Below are 22298 nucleotides of genomic sequence, written 5' to 3'. Positions count from 1 at the left end.
TGAGCAGCCCTAGGGGGTCAGGGTGTTCCTACCCTGCCCCCTTTTTGTGTTCTACATGTTTGTTTTTCTGCTTTCTTGTGCCTAATTCCTAACTATATAAGGCCTGAAACCTATGGTTTTTTTTCAGTGAATTTGCAAGGTTTTTTAAATGCTAATTCCTAACTATATAAGGCCTGAAACCTATGGTTTTTTCATTGAATTTGCAAGGTTTTTTAAATGCTAATTCCTAACTATATAAGGCCTGAAACCTATGGTTTTTTTCAGTGAATTTGAAATGTTTTTTTAAATGCTAATTCCTAACTATATAAGGCCTGAAACCTATGGTGTTTTCAGTGAATTTCAAAGGTTTTTTAAATGCTAATTCCTAACTATATAAGGCCTGAAACCTATGGTTTTTCAGTGAATTTCAAAGGTTTTTTAAATGCTAATTCCTAACTATATAAGGCCTGAAACCTATGGTTTTTTCAGTGAATTTCAAAGGTTTTTTAAATGCTAATTCCTAACTATATAAGGCCTGAAACCTATGTTTTTTTCAGTGATTTTCAAAGTTTTTTTTAATGCTAATTCCTAACTATATAAGACCTGAAAGCCCACCAGGAATCTCCAGTATGCACCAGGGGACTGCATTGCAGAGAGGTGTAATTAAGCCACGGCCCTTTTTACACCTCTCTGCAACGCAGCCCCCGTGCATGTTTGAAGAGGGGGAACTCATTCCCCCTGCATACTGGGGGCCCCTGGGGGCCAACTAGCCCACCTGGAACCTCCAGTATGTGCCAGGGGGCTGCATTGCAGAGGTGTAATGAGGCTATGCCCCTTGTTACACCTCTCTGCAACGCAGCCGCCTGGCGCGTTTGCAGAGGGGGAACTAATTCCCCTTGCATAATGGGGGTCCCTGGGGGCCAACTAGCCCATCAGGAGCCTCCAGTATGCGCCAGATGGCTGCATTGCATAGAGGTGTAATGAGGCCACACCCTTTTTTACACCTCTCTGCAACGCAGCCCCCGTGCATGTCTGAAGAGGGGGAACTAATTCCCCTTGCATACTGGGTGTCCCTGGCAGCCATCTTGTGCCTTGTTCGAACCAAGGCACAAGAAATCAGTGAAACAAAGGTGTGAAACTCGCAAAGGGGCCAGAGTAGAAACCCCCTAACCCCCTAGGCCTGCTCAGGGGGTCCCACAAGGACCCCCAAGGCAAAAAATATATATATTTTTTTTTTTTAAAGTCGCGGGGTACAAAAAAACAATAAAAAAATATAAAACAACAATAAGAATAAAAAAACAGTTCTTTTCAGAACTACCTCCAATTTATATAAAAATGCTACATTTTTAAAAAACTCTGTCTTTCTTTTTTTCTCCAGGGTACGCGTACCGGTACGTGTACCGATACGTGTACCGGGGCGCGCACCCCCTTTGGGGGTGAGGAATGTGAGTGTGGGTGTGGGTGTGTGTGTGTGTGTGTAAGGTGTGTGTGTGGGGTGTGTGTGTGTGTGTGTGTGTGGGGGGGGTGGGTGTGTGTCAGAGGTGTGTGTGTGTGGGGGGTGAGGTGTGTGTGGGGGATGTGTGGGGTGTGTCTGTGAGGTGTGTGTGTGTGGGGGGGGGAGTGAGGTGTGTGTGGGTGGGGGTGTGTGGGGTGTGTGGGTGTAGGTGGGGGTGTGGGGGTGTATGGTGTGTGTGTGGGTGTGGGTGTGTGGGGTGTTTGGGTGTGGGTGGAGGTGTGGGTGTATGAGGTATGGTGGGGGTGTGTGTGTGGGGGGGGGGTGGGGTGTGTGTGTGTGTGTCGGGGTATGTGTGTGGGGCACCCCCTCAAAAAATAAAAAAAATAATGAGTGTGTGTGTGGTGTGTGTGTGTGGGGGGTGGGTGTGGTGTGTGTGTGTGGGGGGTATGTGTGTGGGGTGTGTGTGTGTAGGATGTGTGGGTGTGTGTGTGGGGTGTGTGTGTGGAGGGGGTGGGGGGGTGTGGGTGTGTGTGTGAGAGGAGTGTGTGTGTGTGTGTGTGTGTGTGAGGTGTGTGTGGTGTGTGTGTGTGTGTGTGTGTGTGTGTGTGTGAGGTGTGTGTCAGAGGTGTGTGTGTGTGGGGAAGGGGTGAGGTGTGTGTGGGGGATGTGTGGGGTATGTCTGTGAGGTGTGTGTGTGTGTGTCTGAGGGGGGATGAGGTGTATAGGTGTGAGTAGGTGTGTGGGTGTGGGTGGGGATGTGGATGTGTAAGGTGTGTGTGTGGGTATGGGTGTGTGGGGTGTTTGGGTGTAGGTGGGGGTGTGGGTGTGTGTGGGGTGTGGGGGGTATGTGTGTAGGATGTGTGTGTATGTGTGGGATGTGTGGGTGTGTCTGTGAGGTGTGCGTGTGTGTGTGTGTGTGGGGGGAGGTGTGTGTGTGGGATGTGTGAGGTGTGTCTGTGAGGTATCTGTGTGTGCGTGTGTGTGTGTTGGGGGTGAGGTGTGTGTGTGAGTGAGTGTGTGTGGGATGTGTGGGTGTGGATGTGTAAGGTGTCGGTGTGAGGGTGTGGGGTGTTTGGGTGTGGGTGGAGGTGTGCGTGTGTGAGGTGTGTGTGGGGAGTGTGTGGGTGTGGAGGTGTGGGGTTGTGTGTGTGTGGGTATGTGTGGGACGTACTTGTAGGTACCTAAAACAGCCACAGAACCAAAAGCTCTTTTCAGAGCTACCCTACCTGTAATCACTCAAAATGATTATTTTATTATTTATTATTATGATTATATAATTTTTTTCACTATTTTTCCCCATTGTACGCTCCCCGGTACGCTCCCCGGTGCGCGTACCGGGCGCTCCCCCCGCGAAAAACTGAATTTTTTTTTTTTTAAATTGCCCCGCGGGACCCTTTAATGGCCCCCACATCAAACCTAGGGGGTCAGGGGGGGTCTACCCTGCCCCCTTTTGGTCATTTCCCCCTTTGATTTTTTCCTCCTCTTGTGTCTCAATCCTACCGAGACACAAGATGGCGGCCGCTGCGGACTGTTTCGAATGTTTACAGACACCCGAGAACCAATCATCTTCCCGTGCGCAAGTCGCGTGGCGCGCCCGGAGCACTCCCCGGTGCGCGTACCGGGGCGCGGCCATAGATATATAAATTTTTTTTAACCTAAATTACTCAAAATCCTCGGGAGCACATATCTTGAGACATAGCAAAGGCACATCGGGGTACCAGTCCCTACAATTTTGCCAAGTTTGGTGAAAATCCATTCAGCCGTTCGAGCTAAAAGTGCGACAAACCGCCCTATGGAAATTAACATGGGGAAAACACGTTTTGGGACCCCCCTTTTATCTCGGCCCCCGCTTGACGAATCCCCCCCAAACTTTCAGGGAAGGACTGGAGCGCCGCGAGGCAAAGTTGCTGTAAAATTCAGGCAGATTCCTCAACTGGCGCTAAAGTTATTCCCAATAGAATGTTGCGATTTCCCTATGGAAATCAATCCTAACTATATATACCTACTGGTGACCACCAGTAGGTAATATATATATATATATATATATATATATATATATATATATATATATATATATATATATATATATATATATATATATATATATATATATATATATATATATATATATATATATATATATATATATAATTTCTATGGCAAAATGAAACCCCTCATTTTGTTCCTTTTCAAATTAAATGTATTAAGTGTTACCACTTTATTCCAATCAAGATGACTTCAGGTGTGCCATACTTTTGTCATAAGTAAGACTGTTAGCGTTCTAGTTGTTCTTTAGAACACTCTGGGACATTCTGTCATTGGGCTATAGTTGGGCTACATCTGGCTGATATTTGGGCTACATTTGGGCTCTTTTGTCTCTGGTGGCCATCTTGGGAGACTGCATATCAGAATTTTTTTAATGAAATATAAGAGGATTTGAGAAGTCACTCAAAATGTGCCCTAATTTTTCTTTCTTCAGCACTAATCATAATTTCTATGGCAAAATGAACCCCCACATTTTGTTCCTTTGCAAATTAAATGTTTTAAGTGTTCACACTTTATTCCAATCAAGATGACTTCAGGTGTGCCATACTTTTGTCATAAGTAAGACTGTTAGCGCTCTAGTTGTTCTTTAGAACACTCTGGGACATTCTGTCATTGGGCTATAGTTGGGCTACATCTGGCTGATATTTGGGCTACATTTGTTTTTTTTGGTCTCTGGTGGCCATCTTTGGGCAACATTGGGCTACATTGGGCTACATTGGGCTACATTTGGGCTCTAACATATATATAGCCCAATGTAGCCCAATATATATTTTTTCAAAGTTAATTTTCGTAAAAACCACTGGAGCACATATCTTGAGACATAGCAAAGGCACATCGGGCTACCAGTCCCTACAATTTTGCCAAGTTTGGTGAAAATCCATTCAGCCGTTCGAGCTAAAAGTGCGACAGACCGCCCTATGGAAATTAACATGGGAAAAACATGTCTTGGGACCCCCATTTTATCTCGGCCCCCGCTTGACGAATCCCCCCATACTTTCAGGAAAAGACTGGAGCGCCGCGAGGCAAAGCTGCTGAAAAATTCAGGCAGATTCCTCAACCGGCGCCAAAGTTATTCTCAATAGAATGTTGCGATTTCCCTATGGAAATCAATCCTAACTATATATACCTACTGGCGACCGCCAGTAGGTAATATATATATATATATATATATATATATATATATATATATATATATATATATATATATATATATATATATATTCACTGAAAAAACCATAGGTTTCACACCAGTTATAGTTAGGAATTAGCATTTAAAAAACCTATTAAATTCACTGAAAAAACCATAGGTTTCACACCAGTTATAGTTAGGTGGAAATTTTACTCGCATAAAACCATTGAAATTCCCACGTTATAGTTAGTTGGACTCACTATAACTTGCGTGTGCAATGCACTGCTGATGACGTCACATATTACATCACTCATGACATGGTCAGTGACATCACTCATGACATCACTCATGACATCTCAAATGACATCACTGATGACATCATCCAGTGAATGTGTATCTTTCTGAAAAATAAATATTTTTATATATGTATATCTAAAGGTTGATGGAAGAATAAATGGGTAAATAAATGTCTAAATGGATGTTTTTTTGTGTAAAATTGATTGGTTAACTGACTTATTAAATGTATCTTAGTGAATACATATATTAGCAAGTAATGTTTAAATATTTAAATATCTGTATCTGTGTCTCACTTTGTGTATAAGTGGCTCCATGGGTTGGTGAGTAGCTACATGAGTGTGTATATGGGTTATTAGTTGTTTTTTTGAGTATCAGTATCAGTGTCTGTATGGTCCGGTGGGGGATATTACTTAGAGCACAGATGCATGAATGAGTGACTCACTATTTGTATGTATTTTGAAGACAGCACGTGTGCAAGACTGTATGGGTGGATGATTGTGTGTATGGGTGGGTTAGTGAGTATGTGTTTTTATAATTGATTGTTTAAGAGAGTAAATATGTTTCCGTTTCTGTAGAAGTATGTGTAGTGTTGTGTATATATAGCAGTATAATCAAGTAAATGGTTTTTTGATAGTTTATTTGCATGTGTGAATTTGTGTGTGAGTAACTATATGGATGAGTATTAGTGTGTAACAGGATGTATAGGTGTATGAGTACATATGATGAGTAAGTACATGCATGAGTGACTATATAGAACTGTTGGTGAATGAGTGGATGTGTATGTAGATGTTGGAATTACCTAATAAGTTGTTGTAATTGGTATTGGTTTCTCCTTTTTTAAGAAAATGTTAGTTTCTATTTTTGAATGTGTGTGTCAAAGGTTATTTTATGCTGATAGGAGGTCTGCCACTTTGTCACAAGGATGTTGTCATCAGTGATGTCATTTGAGATGTCATCAGTGATGTCATGAGTGATGTCACTGATCATGTCATGAGTGATGTAATATGTGACGTCATCAGCAGTGCATTGCACGCGCAAGTTATAGTGAGTCCAACTAACTATAACGCGGGAATTTCAATGGTTTTATGCTAGTAAAATTTCCACCTAACTATAACTGGTGTGAAACCTATGTTTTTGTCAGTGAATATATATATGTATGTATCTTTAAGCTTCCGGGTCTTTGGATTAAATATATATATGCGTTTTGAAGAAGTAAACGTAAACTATTAAATGCATTAAGATGACGTAATATATTTTTTCTATTCATTATGTTCCTCTATATAAACACACACACACATGTGTTTATATAATATATATCGTATTAACTATTAATGGAATTTATTTAATTTACAGTATATCAATTTTATGTATTATATTATTTAATATGTACTCCTTTCAACTGTATATGTATCTTAAAATCAATATTTCTGCACGTTTTTGGATGATATTAGTGTCCACAATATTTTTTTCTAATATTTTTTTACTTTTCATTATAAGTATAGGAACATGAAATTGTGGCAAACAATATTTCTGGCACAATATTTTTGTCAACTACGTTATTTACCACAATATTGTGCCATTGATCCCATTCTGGGAGCTAAGAAGAATTACAGTGAAACCCATTTAGCTCCACAGGAATGACAGAGAGGATGGTTTAAAAACCATTAAGGTTTATTAGCAAATCAGGAAGACCGCAACCGACAGACCGTCAGTTGTGGTCCGCCGAACAACTCCCATTACGATCCACCCAATGCACTGCAATTCGGTAGGTGGATGCATTGGTCGGAGGGTCCGTCTGCCGTGCTTCGGATGGGCTGAAGTAGCCCGTCGTAGCCTCAGAAACACACATAATCCCATAATGATGGCGGAGCCAGCCTCAGCTCTGTCGTCGAGATTATGATGTCACTTTCCAACAGCCTTTCATTGTCAGCCTTTCTGTCCCTCCGCGGCTTCCGTGATGAGGCCTGGTGCCTGCCACACAGTACAGGGGTGTTTAAAAACATCCATTTTACAATGGCAGCCTGTGCTGGGGGCCTTTTCGGTCTGTTGCACAAGCTGCTATTGTAAAGTGAATGTTCCTCACCGCCCATAGGGCGATCACATCCAAATTGTGGGGTTCGAACTGCTGACCTATGCCAGGGCAGTTTCAGTCTGCTACGTTGCATCTGCCCGACATCGTAATGATCCCCATAGTGTCAGAGGTACCAAAAGGCAAGCAAAAATGACAGGTGCGACCCCAGGCTATCCTAAGTTGATGTTTATGATCCCCTCGATGATTACAGTGAAGTAACAATGTCAATCTATTGGCTGGGCAGAGGAGGGCAGCCATCTCAGCTTTGTGTACCATCTGCAAATCTACTAAATGATTATGGAACAGCAATAGCTGCTGCTACAGAGAGTGTTTGTGTGTGTGTATGTCTGTCTGTGTGGGTAAATGCATTTGTGTGTTTTAGTAGTTGTGTGTGTGATTATTCGTGGTAGAGTGCATAACTTGAATGTGAGGCTCAACCTTATGTTTAAAAGTACAGAAGCAATTGAACTAACAGGTTCTTTATATTTTCCTTGACCTTTGGAAGGTCAGGGAATACAGAGCCTGACATCTGTGGCCTCCCAAATTATTTCCATTCAGGGAAGAGTGTAGATGGAGCCAGCTCATTTGAGAGGTAAAGATAAATGACATGCTAGGCACCACCTGAATGTTAGTGCTGCCCCAACGTGAATGATGTTTCTCCCGCCACTTTCCTATCAACATATTCAGATAAAAAGTATGGTGCGCAAACAGCCAGTGATCAGCACTGAAGTGAGGTCACTTCTCCTGTCCAACCTACTGTTAAGATATAAAGAGAAAACATTAGCATATAAGGGCATCCTACAGACTCAGGTCTTATGCTAACTTAAAAATCAATCAAAAGAAATCCACTAGAGAATAGAAACTAATATCATTCCAGATGCGTTGGTATTCCCTGAGGTAAAAGATGTATTTTTCTTAAGCTAACCCATACCCACCAAAAGGCCCCTTGGTGGCATGCTTCATCATCTGGTTCTTCCCGCCCCGCTGCGTGATGGGGCGTGCTCAGGGCCGGACTGGAACCGAAACCAGCCCTGGCAAACTGCTCAGCCTGCTCCCCCGCCAGGGGGGAGAGGGTGCGGCCGAGCTGATTTCTAGGACCGATTTCGGCTAATTTTGTTATCGGGGGCCTATATTATGGGCCCCCGGTAATGAAAACGGCCCGCAGGGGCACAGAACCGGCCCCAACCCTGGCAGCCCACCGGGGAAATGCCCGGTGCCCACTGCGGCTAGTCCGGCCCTGGGCGTACTGCGACCTTTGGAGACGTGGGAGCACTTTTTGAGCGGGGGAGTAGCTTTGAAGCAAGTGTGACTACAAGCGTCCCTGTGCAGAGCTCATGGGTCAAAGTTAGAATTATTATGAATTGAATTAAGTCAACTTACCAAATAGGTAGTAGTGAAGCAACATACCAATTGGGTGTTGTATAATGAATTTTAATAATCCTTGAATAGACACTGAAGAATATATCAGCCATTATTCAGGAGTGGTATTAAGGGGCCAGCTTATTTGGTCCTGACGAAAAGCTGCAGGGGAAGGCTTGAAACATGTAGACATGGAGCAAACACATTCATCATGTTGTGCACCTCCAACCACCCCTTTTTAACCATACCTGCCACAGGTTTCAATAAAATTTAGGTTTCTAATGGCCAGGTATTTTTTAGAATTTTGTTCACTATCTTACTGACCCTTTCACTCCTATTTTTAGTAAAATGCAATGGATGCAGTTTTAGAAGAACAGAATGCAGATTGGTACCAGTTTTTTTTTTCATCCGCTCTACATTGTTTTAGTTTTTTACAAATTCACGAAGAAATTGCTTGTGAAAAACTAAAAAAGATGGCCCTTGTCTTTTGTTGCGGGGCTTTCCTGATAATGCATTCGTGACATACAAACCAGGCCTAACTGTATGCCAACATTAGAGGCACTAACTCTTTTGAGTGTATACGCATACGAAGTAGGGCCTAGAAAACAAAAATACTGAATGATCATGCTAGGTAAAAGAGTGCACAATATTGCCATATTATTTTAGCAGCAGGTTGAAAATAACAAACATTTCAGAAAGGAATCTTCCATTTTGCTAGAAGGAGAACTATGATGCTGATTAGAATGGTGGGGAGACCACCAATGACAGGCTGTCGGTGGCGGTCTCCCACCATCAAAGGCAGGTTTTCCGCCTGCCAGATTTTGATGGCGGGAGTGTGCAGGCGGGCGGAAATCCCGACAGCCACGCATCCGCTGGACTCCTTGAGCCCACCGGTGCAATGGAGGGCCTCCCAATCCCTAAAATGGTGGTGGTGCCTACTAGGCACTGCTATAGGGATTAGGGTGCTCCCTCCCCGCAAGCCTTTTCATGCCAGTTCACCCGCCATGAAAAGGCTGGTGGGGATGGACATTGAGGGCTTGTAGCGGGCCCCCCTTACAACCTGGCCCATTCTTGTGGTTGTTGGGGGCACCTATGGTGTCCCTATACATATCCCTGTACAAAGTGACATGCACCGCATGGTGCCTGTCACGTAGTACAGTTATATGCAAAAAATCCCAATTTAACTTTGCGGTGGGTGCTGCAGCCAGCAGCACCCTCCGCAGTGTTAAAGGTGAGTCATGCGACCGCCACGGTGACGGTTGCATCCTAATTCCTATTGTGGGACTGCCACCTTGTTGGCGGGCGGTCCCAAATAAGAGACGATGGCGATGGACTGAAGTCCGTCCACCATCGTAATCAGGCCCTATGTGTGGTGATAAAAAGCGCAAGGCCCTCCAGCCTTGCACTGACACAATTTTGGAAAAAAGGAGGAGCCCAAATTAGGTGCAGTTACTTGCCTTTCCTCTCCATAGAGGAGTGGATGCGTGAAGGAAAATGTTTTGTGTTCTTTTGATATTTATTTTGTTTTATATGACTACTGAAATGACCGTAATTATTTAACCATCATTCTGATACTTAAGGTTTATATGCTGATTATGTCCAGGTGAAATTTAAATTACATCTGCGTAATTTCGGGAATTTCGTGTTAAATGTAATTCCTCAAATGATGTAACTCTTCCATATAGCGGAATTAGGCCATTGATTGGGGCAAAATTATAGCACAGGAGCATGGGAACAATGCAAACATCCAGTGTGCAAGCAGTTGATGTTTGCATCAATTGTGTTTTTTTTCACATTTTTTGTGGAAAATGATGCTAGGGGGCATTGAATGCTAAAATATAGTGCTAAGTATCAGATTTGCAGTTCACGCAACTTCGTGTAATTTACCTCAAAATGTTGTGTAATTATGCAAAAACTGATTATGCAATTTACGCATAACATCTTATTATAAAGCACCAGTAGCTGCTCTCTGGCCATATGGTGTGTTATGAACCTTCTACATATATCTGTATGCAAGCATACATTTGAATACTTTCTGAACTAGGTAAAATGTCATTCCTAATAGGTGATCAATAAAATGCAAATCAAAATCGTAGTAATTAAAACATACTATCAAGTGCCACATTGTGTATTATACAAATGGCAAAGCATATATGTAAAAAAATACATTATGTATAATGTTTGTTGAACAAGCATTTTTTTGGACTTTGTGGAATACAGAATGCAGCATCTATTCTAGTAATTGATGCGGTCTTATTCTTATGTTGTCATACTTATTTTCTTTATCATGTTTTAATATCCTTTGTGTTGTTTAGAGTGCGTGGACAATTTCAACACTTTCATATAGGTTTTTCCCTTTCTTTAGTCTGTGATCACAGTATATCTTTGTGTGGACTGAGAAGTTTGGATGCAAAGCAGGACAGTGTCCAGCTCTGCTGGCTCCTGAAACTAACCTAAGGGAGTCTCAACTCTGACAAATGGCATTACGTTTTGTCTTTCATGTGACGTTGAACTACTGAATTACAGTGTGAATTTTTTTTCTTTTGCTTTACTAGTAACAGCTTTGTTTCCAAGTGAAAACCCGCTTTGACATCCCATGGGACGGACTGCAATCAGGCATAACCAATTCCGAAATTTAAATACCGTCATTCTGGCGAGGTCTGTTCGCATTATAAAATGTAAATAAACTGTTTCAGGCCTAATTCTGATGCACAGTCTTTACAGGATTTACAGGAAAAGTAAATTTGTACTCACTTAAACATGGATTGGGGGACGTTTGTTTTAACAAATGGAATGGCCCCTTGTTTCTTTAAAACCTGCACCATCACGCAGTCAGTGGACTCTGGAATGCCGAGGAAACATGCAAGGCCACAGTTTGAGTTATGCCCCTAAGAAGAAGAAGGAGTCGTTACATGCTGTCCATCGGACAAGTTCAACTAAGTGCAACATCTACAATACAATATACAATCACTACTGAAACATGTAAAAATATACATCGAAGCGCATACTTTCGTCTAGTTAAACATTTGATACTTAGCTCATGCCTCAGTGGCATTTCTTTTTTTTTTTTTATTTAAAAACTTTATTGGCGTACAAAAGAAGACCATACAAAAATATATATATACAGGTGGGCGTACAATAGCGGTCCTTTCTATAACAGTCCATTTGTGGATGCGCGCGCTTTCCGTTTGTTCTCCCTCCAAAGCAAGAAAGGGAGGAAGAGGACAAGAAAAAAAAGGAGAGAGAGGGGGAGAGAGGTGGGGGGGGGGGTTATTGGGGTTTCCTCAGGTGGTCATCGAGTGGGCGCCACATGTGTAGCTTGGCTTTATGTTCTTTCGAGAAGTTGCCTGTGATGTTGTCTGCTCCTCTCAGGAAGGTGACCCAATTAATCCATGTTTTAAAGTTTGCTTTGGCTGTGTTCTTCCAGTTCGTTAGGATTATTTTAAGGGCTGCTGTGAGGAGTAGGTCTAGGAGTTCTCTCTCTTCTCGACTTTTTAGGTTCGCTGTTAGGTGTTCAGTAGCCAGGCTTACGAAGCTGATTGTTAGGTCGGTTTTGAGCATATCGTTCAAGAAGGTGTTGATTTGTGTCCAGAACCTCTTGACTTTCACGCAGGTGAAGATGAGGTGTTCGAGGGTGCCTTCTTCTTTCTGGCAGTTCCAGCATTTGTCTGATTCTGCGATGCCGACCTTGTGGAGTTTGGATGGCGTCCAGTAGGCCTTGTGGAGTAGCCAATATTTTGTTTGCGCTAGCTGTGGGGTGACTTTGTTTGTTGTCGCTGAGCTCCACATTTTTGCTCGTTCTATTTCATTCAGTTGCCTGCCCAGGAGCGTCTCCCATGTATTAGTGGCTTTCTTGTTCTGCGCCAGGTTGGATGGGCTCAGGAGCTTATAGATCTTTGCAGTTTGGTGACCTGCTGAGTTGAGGAGCTGCAGGTATTTGATGATGCCTGGCTCTCCTCTGCATAAGTTGGCTTTTGTTATTGCTGTCTTGATCTTTAGGAAGTTATAGAGCTCTTTGTTTGGGAGGTCATGTAGCTGCTGTAGGTTCTGAAACGTCAGCGGTCCTTGCTTGGTTTCTGTTTGGCTGGGGATGCTGATGCCTTTTTCGATCCATGTGTCATTATGCAGTGTCGCTCCCTGGTAGGTCACTTTTGTGTTGAACCAGATGGATTCCCATGCATTTCTTAGGTCTGGCCTATAGAAACTTTATTTGACTGAAAGATTATTTTAGTTTAAGAAAATGGTATATACATTAAAATAAAATATAGACTGGCCTTGGGTCACCCCTCTTCAGTCATTGTTTGTCTGAAGTGTCAGTGACAATTTGAATCAGCTCACCGGTCTGAGTACATACTGTGGAGCATGTGATCTGTCCCTTGCAACCAATATTTCATAAGGTAGAGCCTGTCCGGACACAGCTATTCGGCAGTTCAGGCAGTCCGAGGGACAGCATGTTGCCTGGTTACCTGTGAGTGCAGCAGGGAAGGGCAAAGCACCAAAGGTAAAGTTGTGTGTCTGTTGGAAACACTAGGGGCCTTATTTATGAAGGACTTGCGCCACCGGTGCGTCACTTTTTCCCATGTTAAAAGTGATGCACCGGCGGCGCAAGGCCTTCATAAATAAGGCCCTAGGCACACAGGCCCTCCAGGTCATGGGCGTGAGGCAGGCCCCTGGAGCCCTTGTGGAACAGGGGGGCCCTAACGTTCCAGGGGCCCCACCCTTCAAGGAGGGCCCAATTCAGCCGAATGTCAATGAATATCTTTAAGATAAAGGCGAGTGAAATATCAGAGTTCCCCTGTGCATTGTAAAGAAAGTGCATGCACTGTTTATTGTGCTCGGTTCCAGAACTGCTCTGGGGCACTCTGATGTAAAGTGCGACCCGGGCTATACTTGCATAACTCCCTGTCTCCAGGCCGTTGCAGGCTGGAATATTTTGGTCTTGCCCCATCCTTTTCATTTGCTGCAATGCAGCTGTGGGCTCAGGACCAGAATCTCACCACGCACTTAAAGCCTTGACTAGCCCGTCATCAGCCTGGATAGCTTGACTCCAGTGCTGTGGAGAGCATGAGACTCACGTCTGAGCATACCCAACCCACTCGGGGTGACAAATGCAAAAACAACAATTGATGGACAGAATGCAAAACAATGTCATACATTCACCCCAGTACAGAGATCTGGGCCTAAATCCATCGTCATTTTGCACTCCACACCACCCCAGGTCAGACATGGCCATATGCAAATCAGCCTTGACCCTGTGCCTCATGGGAACAGTCCAGCCCGAACTGCCAAAGCAAGACACAGCAGGGGGTGAAAGCCTATTTCTGCTGTGCCTCATTTTATACCAGCGGTCGAGTATCAGGTGATGAGTGAGAGAGGCACAAGAGGTACGCCAACGTGCAATCTTTAGCCCAAAAATACATTCATTTCATATTCTGCTTTGTATTGATTATTATCGTTGAAATACGAAATAGGTTTTAAAAATATAGTTTCCTTTTTAGCATCGCATGTGTGGTGCCTCTGGGACTGGAGTGACCTTTTATTATTTAGATCTCCAATACTGTGTTACGCAATATAGTAAAATGTAGTACAATGCAGTGTAATTTAATGTAATATGATGCAGTTCACCAGTTATAGTGTAATGCTTGCATTATCATACACCTATAATTCTTGCACTTTATAAAGCACCACTACTTGTGCCGCATGTCTACTCTCAACATGTAGGATATGTGTAAAATGTAGTAGTCATGCAGTCACATCCACGCTCTCGGGGACTTTTGCATCCACAAAACCACACACAGACTTGGCAATCAATGTGGACGCACTTTCACTTATAGGCAGTGCTGTTGTATTAGCAAAAGCTTGTTTAGACTTGTAAAAACGTCAAGTGTGCATCAGACAGCAAAAACATGCAAATGCAGGCACAAACACGCAGGTACAAGGGGCGTCACTAGCTCTCCCACTTCATCAACCTGAATGGGGGTGGGTGTCACTAGGACAGTTCAGAGTAGCATGAAACTTTTAAGATGTTTTTCACGGCTCCTTTCTCTTTGTTCTCCAAGAAGCTAATAAAGGTGATCTTTGCAGTGGAAGGAGCGGGCCGGGGGGGGGGGGGGGGGCGGGAGGAAAGGAAGGGGGCTGGAGTCATGAAGAGAAGCATGATGAGAGAATGGATGGATGAACACAGAGATGGATGGATGGAAAGAAGGGTGGGCGATTTATGCATGAGAGAAGGATGGATGATGGTTGATGGATAAATGGAAAGAAGATCGAATATTTGAGAGAAAAATAAAGCTGAATTGAAAGAAGGAAGTAAGATGGATGAATGGATGAAAGGTAAAGGAACAAAAGTGAAAAGGAAGGATATGTAAAAAAGGGGGGCAATAAGGGGGATGGAAGAACAAGGCAGAATGATAGATGGATGGATGGAAGCACATAGAGAAAGGAGATAAAGAAGGGATGAAAGCAAGATGGGAAAAGACCGAAAGAAAAATGTATTTATTTATTTGATTTTATTTATAAAGTTTTATATAGCACGAACAAAACCCTAGTGGGTATCAGAGCACTTTAAAGGAGGGGCAAAAGGAAAACAAGAGACTGGAGGAAGTATGGAGAAAAGGAAGGAAAGACATTTAAGAAGTTAGAAATCTCTTGTGGTCCCATTCATCCGAACAATTGCTGTGTTCACTTGTCACCCCCACTCGCTCAAAGATATTTGGGGCATGGTTTAAAGCATGGGAGGGTATTTTATTTTCCTGGGTACTCCCTTGAGCAGGCATATATACATGCACATCCCACACACAAAAGAAGGGGAGAGGGTACAGGGCTCACCTACTCCGAACCCCCAATCAAATACTTATACACACTATAAGGAGTAGGGAGTGAACGCACGTGGTGTAGTGATATAATGTGGAAACGTGGTGTGAGTTTTAATACTGCCGTCACTCACACCAAAGTGTGTCATGCTTCATATTAGGGCTGCTTACAAAACACCCTGGCGTAGCCAACGCCTGGGGTGGAGCAATAGGGTTGGGAAAGACAAACGCAACATAAAGAAAAAGAGAAAACAATATTTCCAAACTGTAACTCGGAACAATGGAGGTGAAGGTGCAGTGTGGTGAGGGTTGAAACTAACTCGGAGGTATCCCTAAGTCTATTTAATTCCTGGACCCTCCGGTCAGGATTGAAAGTAGTGAAGTAGTGTGGCTCACTGGTTAGAGGCGGCAGACCCGAGAGCAGAGGACGGCCCGGGACCAGGGTTCGATTCCCGGCGCGGCAGGTTTCTGGACCAGGGTCAGCGGACTCGATAATTCTCTCGCCTCGGTGCCCACTCTGATCAGCGTTCACACTCGGCAACTCTGGGCATTAGCTTGCCTCATCTTCACTAACGGCCCCACCAGACCGCCGGGGATGCCTGGTCTCACCCTGGAGATACCCATTAAGGGACCATCTCTCAGGGAAGCCAGGAAGGGTTTCGCAGCGGTCGAAGCGCCTTGGGACCCTACGGGTAAGTAGTGCGCTATATAAATGCCTATACATCTATACATACAAAACGTGAAGGATGGTGGTGATGGGGAGTCGTGATGTGCCTCTTAGACCCCTCCTTACTGCCCGGTGGTCAACATGTTTCGGCCTTTTCATTGTGTCAACTCTTATGGTCACGTCTGCCTTCTTCAGGACACTCCCGGTCCCAGTTTGGGTTGTCACACCCAATCCTCTAATCGAGGTCGTAGGTGTATCATACCCTAGATCTTACTCTAAGAAATTTCCCGCAAGAGATTCCTTGCGTTTTACTGCAATGATAAAAGAATAAGTAATCCCAGAGTTAGGCTGAGTATTTTCATTGAGGTACTCTGTTCCAATATTGTGTATTGTAAACATCTTCCACAGATTGTTCAACATTTGTATTCCAGAACACCTAAACCCCGGCGCATCACCCTTGCACGCCCAGGGTTACCTTTAGTAGGTTAAAATATTCATATTTCCTTTGTCTATCTTTGAAGGTTTGCGGAAATATGTGGTTTCGTCACCAAAACAAGTTTCACACACTCATCAAGCATACCACACTTCTTGTATTCATCACTCAGAAGGGCCACTCAGGTGTGATATATTCACGAGTTTACCTCTAAGTCAAGCTTGGAGACCATATCCAATGGCACTTGCCAAGGGGTATCTGTTTAGATAACCTTCCTCATTTGAAGTACTCTTTTGTCTGGGATGTCAATATAATCCTCAAAGGCTTGTAGACGTACTCAGATATATCCAGGAAACAGTTTTCAGAAAAGCTGACTATGCTCCTATGCTTAGTTTCCTGTAGAAGGTTGTCAGATGTAAAATCCCTGGATTTAACATATATGGTATTTTCCCCTGAAGGGGTTTCCTTTACCTTGACTAGGAGATCAAATACTTTTTTGAAACATATCACATAACCTAGTTTCCCAGATAGAGTAAAACTGTGTATTGTGCAATGCTCGAAGGAATATGAGGATGGCATGAGGGTATTGAGACAATCTAATGGTGGTGACCACTACATACAAAATGTTGTGGGGTGGGTGGAAAGAGTCCGAGGGAGTGCAGGGAGAACTTACCTGAAGCTGCTGGCTTCCTCCCACATCGTGCCTCAGTGGTCTTGTGCAATCCCTGCGCTGCTCTCATGTATTTTTGTATACACTGAGCTGTATTAATGTTGGATCGTACAACTGAATCTAACTTATCAACAGATACTTGGTCCCTCAACAACCTCACCATCCAAGCAGGTCTAAATTGACTCACTCGTTTCCTACCTTTAAGTGACTCAAATGGCGATACGCCTGTAGATGAATGTGGAGTGGTCCTGCAAAACCACAAAATTGTTTGAACTGTTGCACTAATCATATACTTATTAGATAAACCCCATGGTACACACTCCACCAGAACATGGTTAAAGTTCTCGACAAGGCCATTGGTATGAGGGTGATATAAAGAACTTCTCAAATGTTTGATCCTGCTAGCCCTTAGAAAGTCTTTTACATTAACCAACACAAACTACATTTGCACCCCATTATCTGAAACCAGAACCCCTGGGAACCCATATTACATGAAAATATATTTTATATGGTCACCACAGCTTTAGAATTGGGCTCACCCACAAACATGACATCAGGCAACTTACAATAAATATCCATGAGTATAAAAGCATATAGTAAGTGAGGAGGAAGTGCATTAAATGGCCCCACAAAGTCAATCTCAAGTTTTTGCCAAGGGCCAGAAGGATATTCTATTGATAACAAAGGAGGAGCCGTTTTCAAAGACTTATCGCTCATGCGCACACACCACACAGTTTTTCACCAACCAATCAATTATTACGATCCATTTACGGCCACCAATTTGAAGCTCGTACTCTGCGTTTAGTAAGTGTGGCCCCTGAATGACCTGCATGAGCTTTTTCTAAAATCAACTCTCTAAGTTTCTCTGGTGGTATTAATTTATCAGATCTCATAATTAACTCACCTTCAATCAATCAATCAAGGAGTTTTAAGTTCACTACTTACCCGTTAGGGTCTCATGGCACGGGGGGCAGCTCCGGTCAATCGAAGAGCCAGGTCTTGAGGATCATCCTGAAGATGTGGAGGGCGAGGTTGCTGGATCTGAGGTTCCTCTAGGGTAAATGGAAGGGGAATCTATTGTTGGGATATTTTGGGTCCGGCGTCGTGGAGGCATTTGTGGGTGTGGGTGAGTATCCTGAAAGTTACTCTCTTCTCGACCGGGAGCCAGTAGAGGTTCTGCAGGTGTTGGGAGATGTCTTCCTGTAGAGGGATACTGAGGACAAGTCTGGCTGTGGTGTTCTGTTTGATCTGGCGTTTGCGGTGCAATCTTGTTGATCCCACTGTAGATGGCGTTTTCATAGTCCAGTCTGCTGGATATGAGTGCATGGGTGATGGTCTTCCTTGAATCGGGGGAATCAATTTTAATGTCTTTCGGAGGATGTAGAGGGTGTTGAAGCAGGTACAGGCAACAGCGTTGACCTGTTGGGTCATGGAGAGGGAGGAATTGAGCACGATGCCGAGGTTTCTGGCAAGGTCCATGGGCGTGGGTTCGGCTGAGGATGGTGGGCCACCAGGTGTTGTCCCATTATTTATTTTATTTTATTTATAAAGTTTTATATAGCACGAAAAAAACCCTAGTGGGTATCAGAGCCCTTTAAAGGAGGGGGTAAGTAGGATAAGTGGGATCAAAGAATGGCAAAAGGAAAACAAGAGACTGGAGGAAGTATGGAGAAAAGGAAGGAAAGACATTTAAGAAGTTAGAAATCTCTTGTGGTCCCATTCATCCGAACAATTGCTGTGTTCACTTGTCACACCCACTCGCTCAAAGATATTTGGGGCATGGTTTAAAGCGTGGGAGGGTATTTCATTTTCCTGGGTACTCCCTTGAGCAGGCATATATACATGCACATCCCACACACAAAAGAAGGGGAGAGGGTACAGGGCTCACCTACTCCGAACCCCCAATCAAATACTTATACACACTTTAAGGAGTAGGGAGTGAATGCACGTGGTGTAGTGATATAATGTGGAAACGTGGTGTGAGTTTTAATACTGCCATCACTCACACCGAAGTGTGTCATGCTTCATCTTAGGGCTGCTTACAAACCTGGCGTAGCCAACGCCTGGGGTGGAGCAATAGGGTTGGGAAAGACAAACACAACATAAAGAAAAAGAGAAAACAATATTTCCAAATTGTAACTGGGAACAATGGAGGTGAAGGTGCAGTGTGGTGAGTGTTTAAACTAACTCGGAGGTATCCCTAAGTCTATTTCATTCCTGGACCCTCCGGTCAGGATTGAAAACGTGAAGGATGGTGGTGATAGGGAGTTGTGATGTGGCCCTTACACCCCTCCTTACTGCCCGGGGGTCAAAATGTTTCGGCCTTTTCAATGTGTCAACTCTTATGGTCACGTCTACCTTCTTCAGGACACTCCCGGTCCCAGTTTGGGTTGTCACACCCAATCCTCTAATCGAGGTCGTAGGTGTATCATACCCTAGATCTTACTCTAAGGAATTTCCCGCAAGAGATTCCTTGTATTTTACTGCAATGATAAAAGAATAAGTAATCTCAAAGTTAGGCTGAGTATTTTCATTGAGGTACTCTGTTCCAATATTGTGTACTGCAAACATCTTCCACAGATTGTTCAACATTTGTATTCCAGACACCTAAACCCCGGCGCATCACCCTTGCACGCCCAGGGTTACCTTTAGTAGGTTAAAATATTCATATTTCCTTTGTCTATCTTTGAAGTTATGCGGAAATATGTGGTTTCGTCACCAAAACAAGTTTCACACACTCATCAAGCATACCACACTTCTTGTATTCATCACTCAAAAGGGCCACTCAGGTGTGATATATTCATGAGTTTACCCCTAAGTCAAGCTTGGAGACCAGATCCAATGGCACTTGCCAAGGGGTATCTGAAATGAAAGGAAATGAAAAATTGCACTTATATAGCGCGTAACTACCCGGGGGCCTCGCAGCGCTTCTGTTTAGATAACCTTCCTCATTTGAAGTACTCTTTTGTCTGGGATGTCAATATAATCCTCAAAGGCTTGTAGACGTACTCAGATATATCCAGGAAACAGCTTTCAGAAAAGCTGAATATGCTCCTATGCTTAGTTTCCTGTAGAAGGTTGTCAGATGTAAAAGCCCTGGATTTAACATATATGGTATTTTCCCCTGAAGGGGTTTCCTTTACCTTGAATAGGAGATCAAATACTTTTTTGAAACAGATCACATAACCTAGTTTCCCAGATAGTCTAAAACTGTGTATTGTGCAATGCTTGAAGGAATATGAAGATGGCGGGAGGGTATTGAGACAATCTAATGGTGGTGACCACCACATACAAAATGTTGTGGGGTGGGTGGAAAGAGTCCGAGGAAGTGCGGGGAGAACTTACCTGAAGCTGCTGGCTTCCTCCCACATCGTGCCTCAGTGGTCTTGTGCAATCCCTGCGCTGCTCTCACGTATTTTTGTATACACTGAGCTGTATTAATGTTGGATCGTACAACTGAATCTAACTTATCAACAGATACTTGGTCCCTCAACAACCTCACCATCCAAGCAGGTCTAAATTGACTCACTTGTTTCCTACCTTTAAGTGACTCAAATGGCGATACGCCTGTAGATGAATGTGGAGTGGTCCTGCAAAACCACAACATTGTTTGAACTGTTGTACTAATCATACATTTATTAGATAAACCCCATGGTACACACTCCACCAGAACATGGTTAAAGTTCTCGACAAGGCCATTGGTATGAGGGTGATATAAAGAACTTCTCAAATGTTTGATCCTGCTAGCCCTTAGAAAGTCTTCTACGTTAACCAACACAAACTGCAATTGCACCCCATTATCTGAAACCAGAACCACTGGGAACCCATAATACATGAAAATATATTTTAGATTGTCACCACAGCTTTAGAATTGGGCTCACCCACAAACATGACATCGGGCAACTTACAATAATAATCCATGAGTATAAAAGCATATAGGAAGTGAGGAGGAAGTGCATTAAATGGCCCCACAAAGTCAATCTCAAGTTTTTGCCAAGGGCCAGAAGGATATTCTATTGATAACAACGGAGGAGTAGCCGTTTTCAAAGACTTATCGCTCATGCGCACACACCACACAGTTTTTCACCAACCAATCAATTATTACGATCCATTTACGGCCACCAATTTGAAGCTCGTACTCTGCGTTTGGTAAGTGTGGCCCCTGAATGAGCTGCATGAGCTTTTTCTAAAATCAACTCTCTAAGTTTCTCTGGTGGTATTAATTTATCAGATCTCATAATTAACTCACCTTCAATCAATCAATCAAGGAGTTGTAAGTTCACTACTTACCCGTTAGGGTCTCATGGCACGGTGGGGCAGCTCCGGTCAGTCGAAGAGCCAGGTCTTGAGGATCATCCTGAAGATGTGGAGGGCGAGGTTGCTGGATCTGAGGTTCCTCTAGGGTAATTGGAAGGGGAATCTATTGTTGGGATATTTTGGGTCTGGCGTTGTGGAGGCATTTGTGGGTGTGGGTGAGTATCCTGAAAGTTACTCTCTTCTCGACCGGGAGCCAATGAGGTTCTGCGGGTGTTGGGAGATGTCTTCCTGTAGAGGGATACTGAGGACAAGTCTGGCTGTGGTGTTCTGTTTGATCTGGCGTTTGCGGTGCAATCTTGTTGATCCCACTGTAGAGGGCGTTTTCATAGTCCAGTCTGCTGGATATGAGTGCATGGGTGATTGTCTTCCTTGATTCGGGGGAATTCATTTTAATGTCTTTCGGAGGATGCAGAGTGTGTTGAAGCAGGTACAGGCAACAGCGTTGACCTGTTGGGTCATGGAGAGGGAGGAGTCGAGTACGATGCCGAGGTTTCTGGCATGGTCCATGGGCGTGGGTTCTGCTGAGGATGGTGGGCCACCAGGTGTTGTCCCATGCAGAGGGAGAGGGTCCGAGGACAAGGACCTCTGTCTTCTCTGAGTTGAGCTTAAGGCAGCTGCTGGTCATTTTGGATGCAACGTCCTTCATTCCTTCCTTGAAGTTGAGTCTAGTGGTGAGGGAGTCCTTGGTGAGGGAGAGGATGAGCTGGGTGTCATCGGCATATGATACTATGCTGAGTCCGTTCTGTCTGACGATGGCGGTGACGGGGGCCATGTAGATGTTGAAGAGCGTGGGGCTGAGCGATGATGCTTTTGGTACTCCGCAGTTAATCTCTGTAGGTTCGGGGAGGATGGGTGGAAGTCTGATTCTTTCGGTTCTTCCAGTGAGGGCGGAGCGGAGCAAGTCGAGGGAGGTTATCTGTATGCCGGCATTGTGGAGTCTGGTGGTGAGTGTGGGGTGGGAGACGGTGTTGAAGGCTGCAAAGAGGTCGAGAAGGATCACGGCTGAGGTGTGTCCTTGGTCAAGGAGGGCGCGATGTCGTCTGTGACGGTGAGTAGAGCAGT

General features: G+C 44.0%; 1 protein-coding gene across 1 annotated transcript in view; it reads right to left on the bottom strand.

Moving 5' to 3' along the window:
- The window catches only part of LOC144800466 (vitamin D3 hydroxylase-associated protein-like), a 504232-nt gene that overhangs the window by 309264 nt on the left and 172670 nt on the right, over positions 1–22298 (bottom strand). Inside the window, exon 4 of the mRNA XM_078671682.1 lies at positions 11092–11225. Coding sequence (XP_078527808.1) covers positions 11092–11225 — 134 coding nt within the window. The remainder of the gene's footprint in view (positions 1–11091; positions 11226–22298) is intronic.

This window comes from Lissotriton helveticus, chromosome 1_2 (assembly GCF_964261635.1).
Source record: "Lissotriton helveticus chromosome 1_2, aLisHel1.1, whole genome shotgun sequence".
NCBI lineage: Eukaryota > Metazoa > Chordata > Amphibia > Caudata > Salamandridae > Lissotriton > Lissotriton helveticus.
The sequence above is the reverse complement of the archived record's forward strand: the minus strand, read 5'-3'. Positions and strand labels throughout refer to the sequence as shown.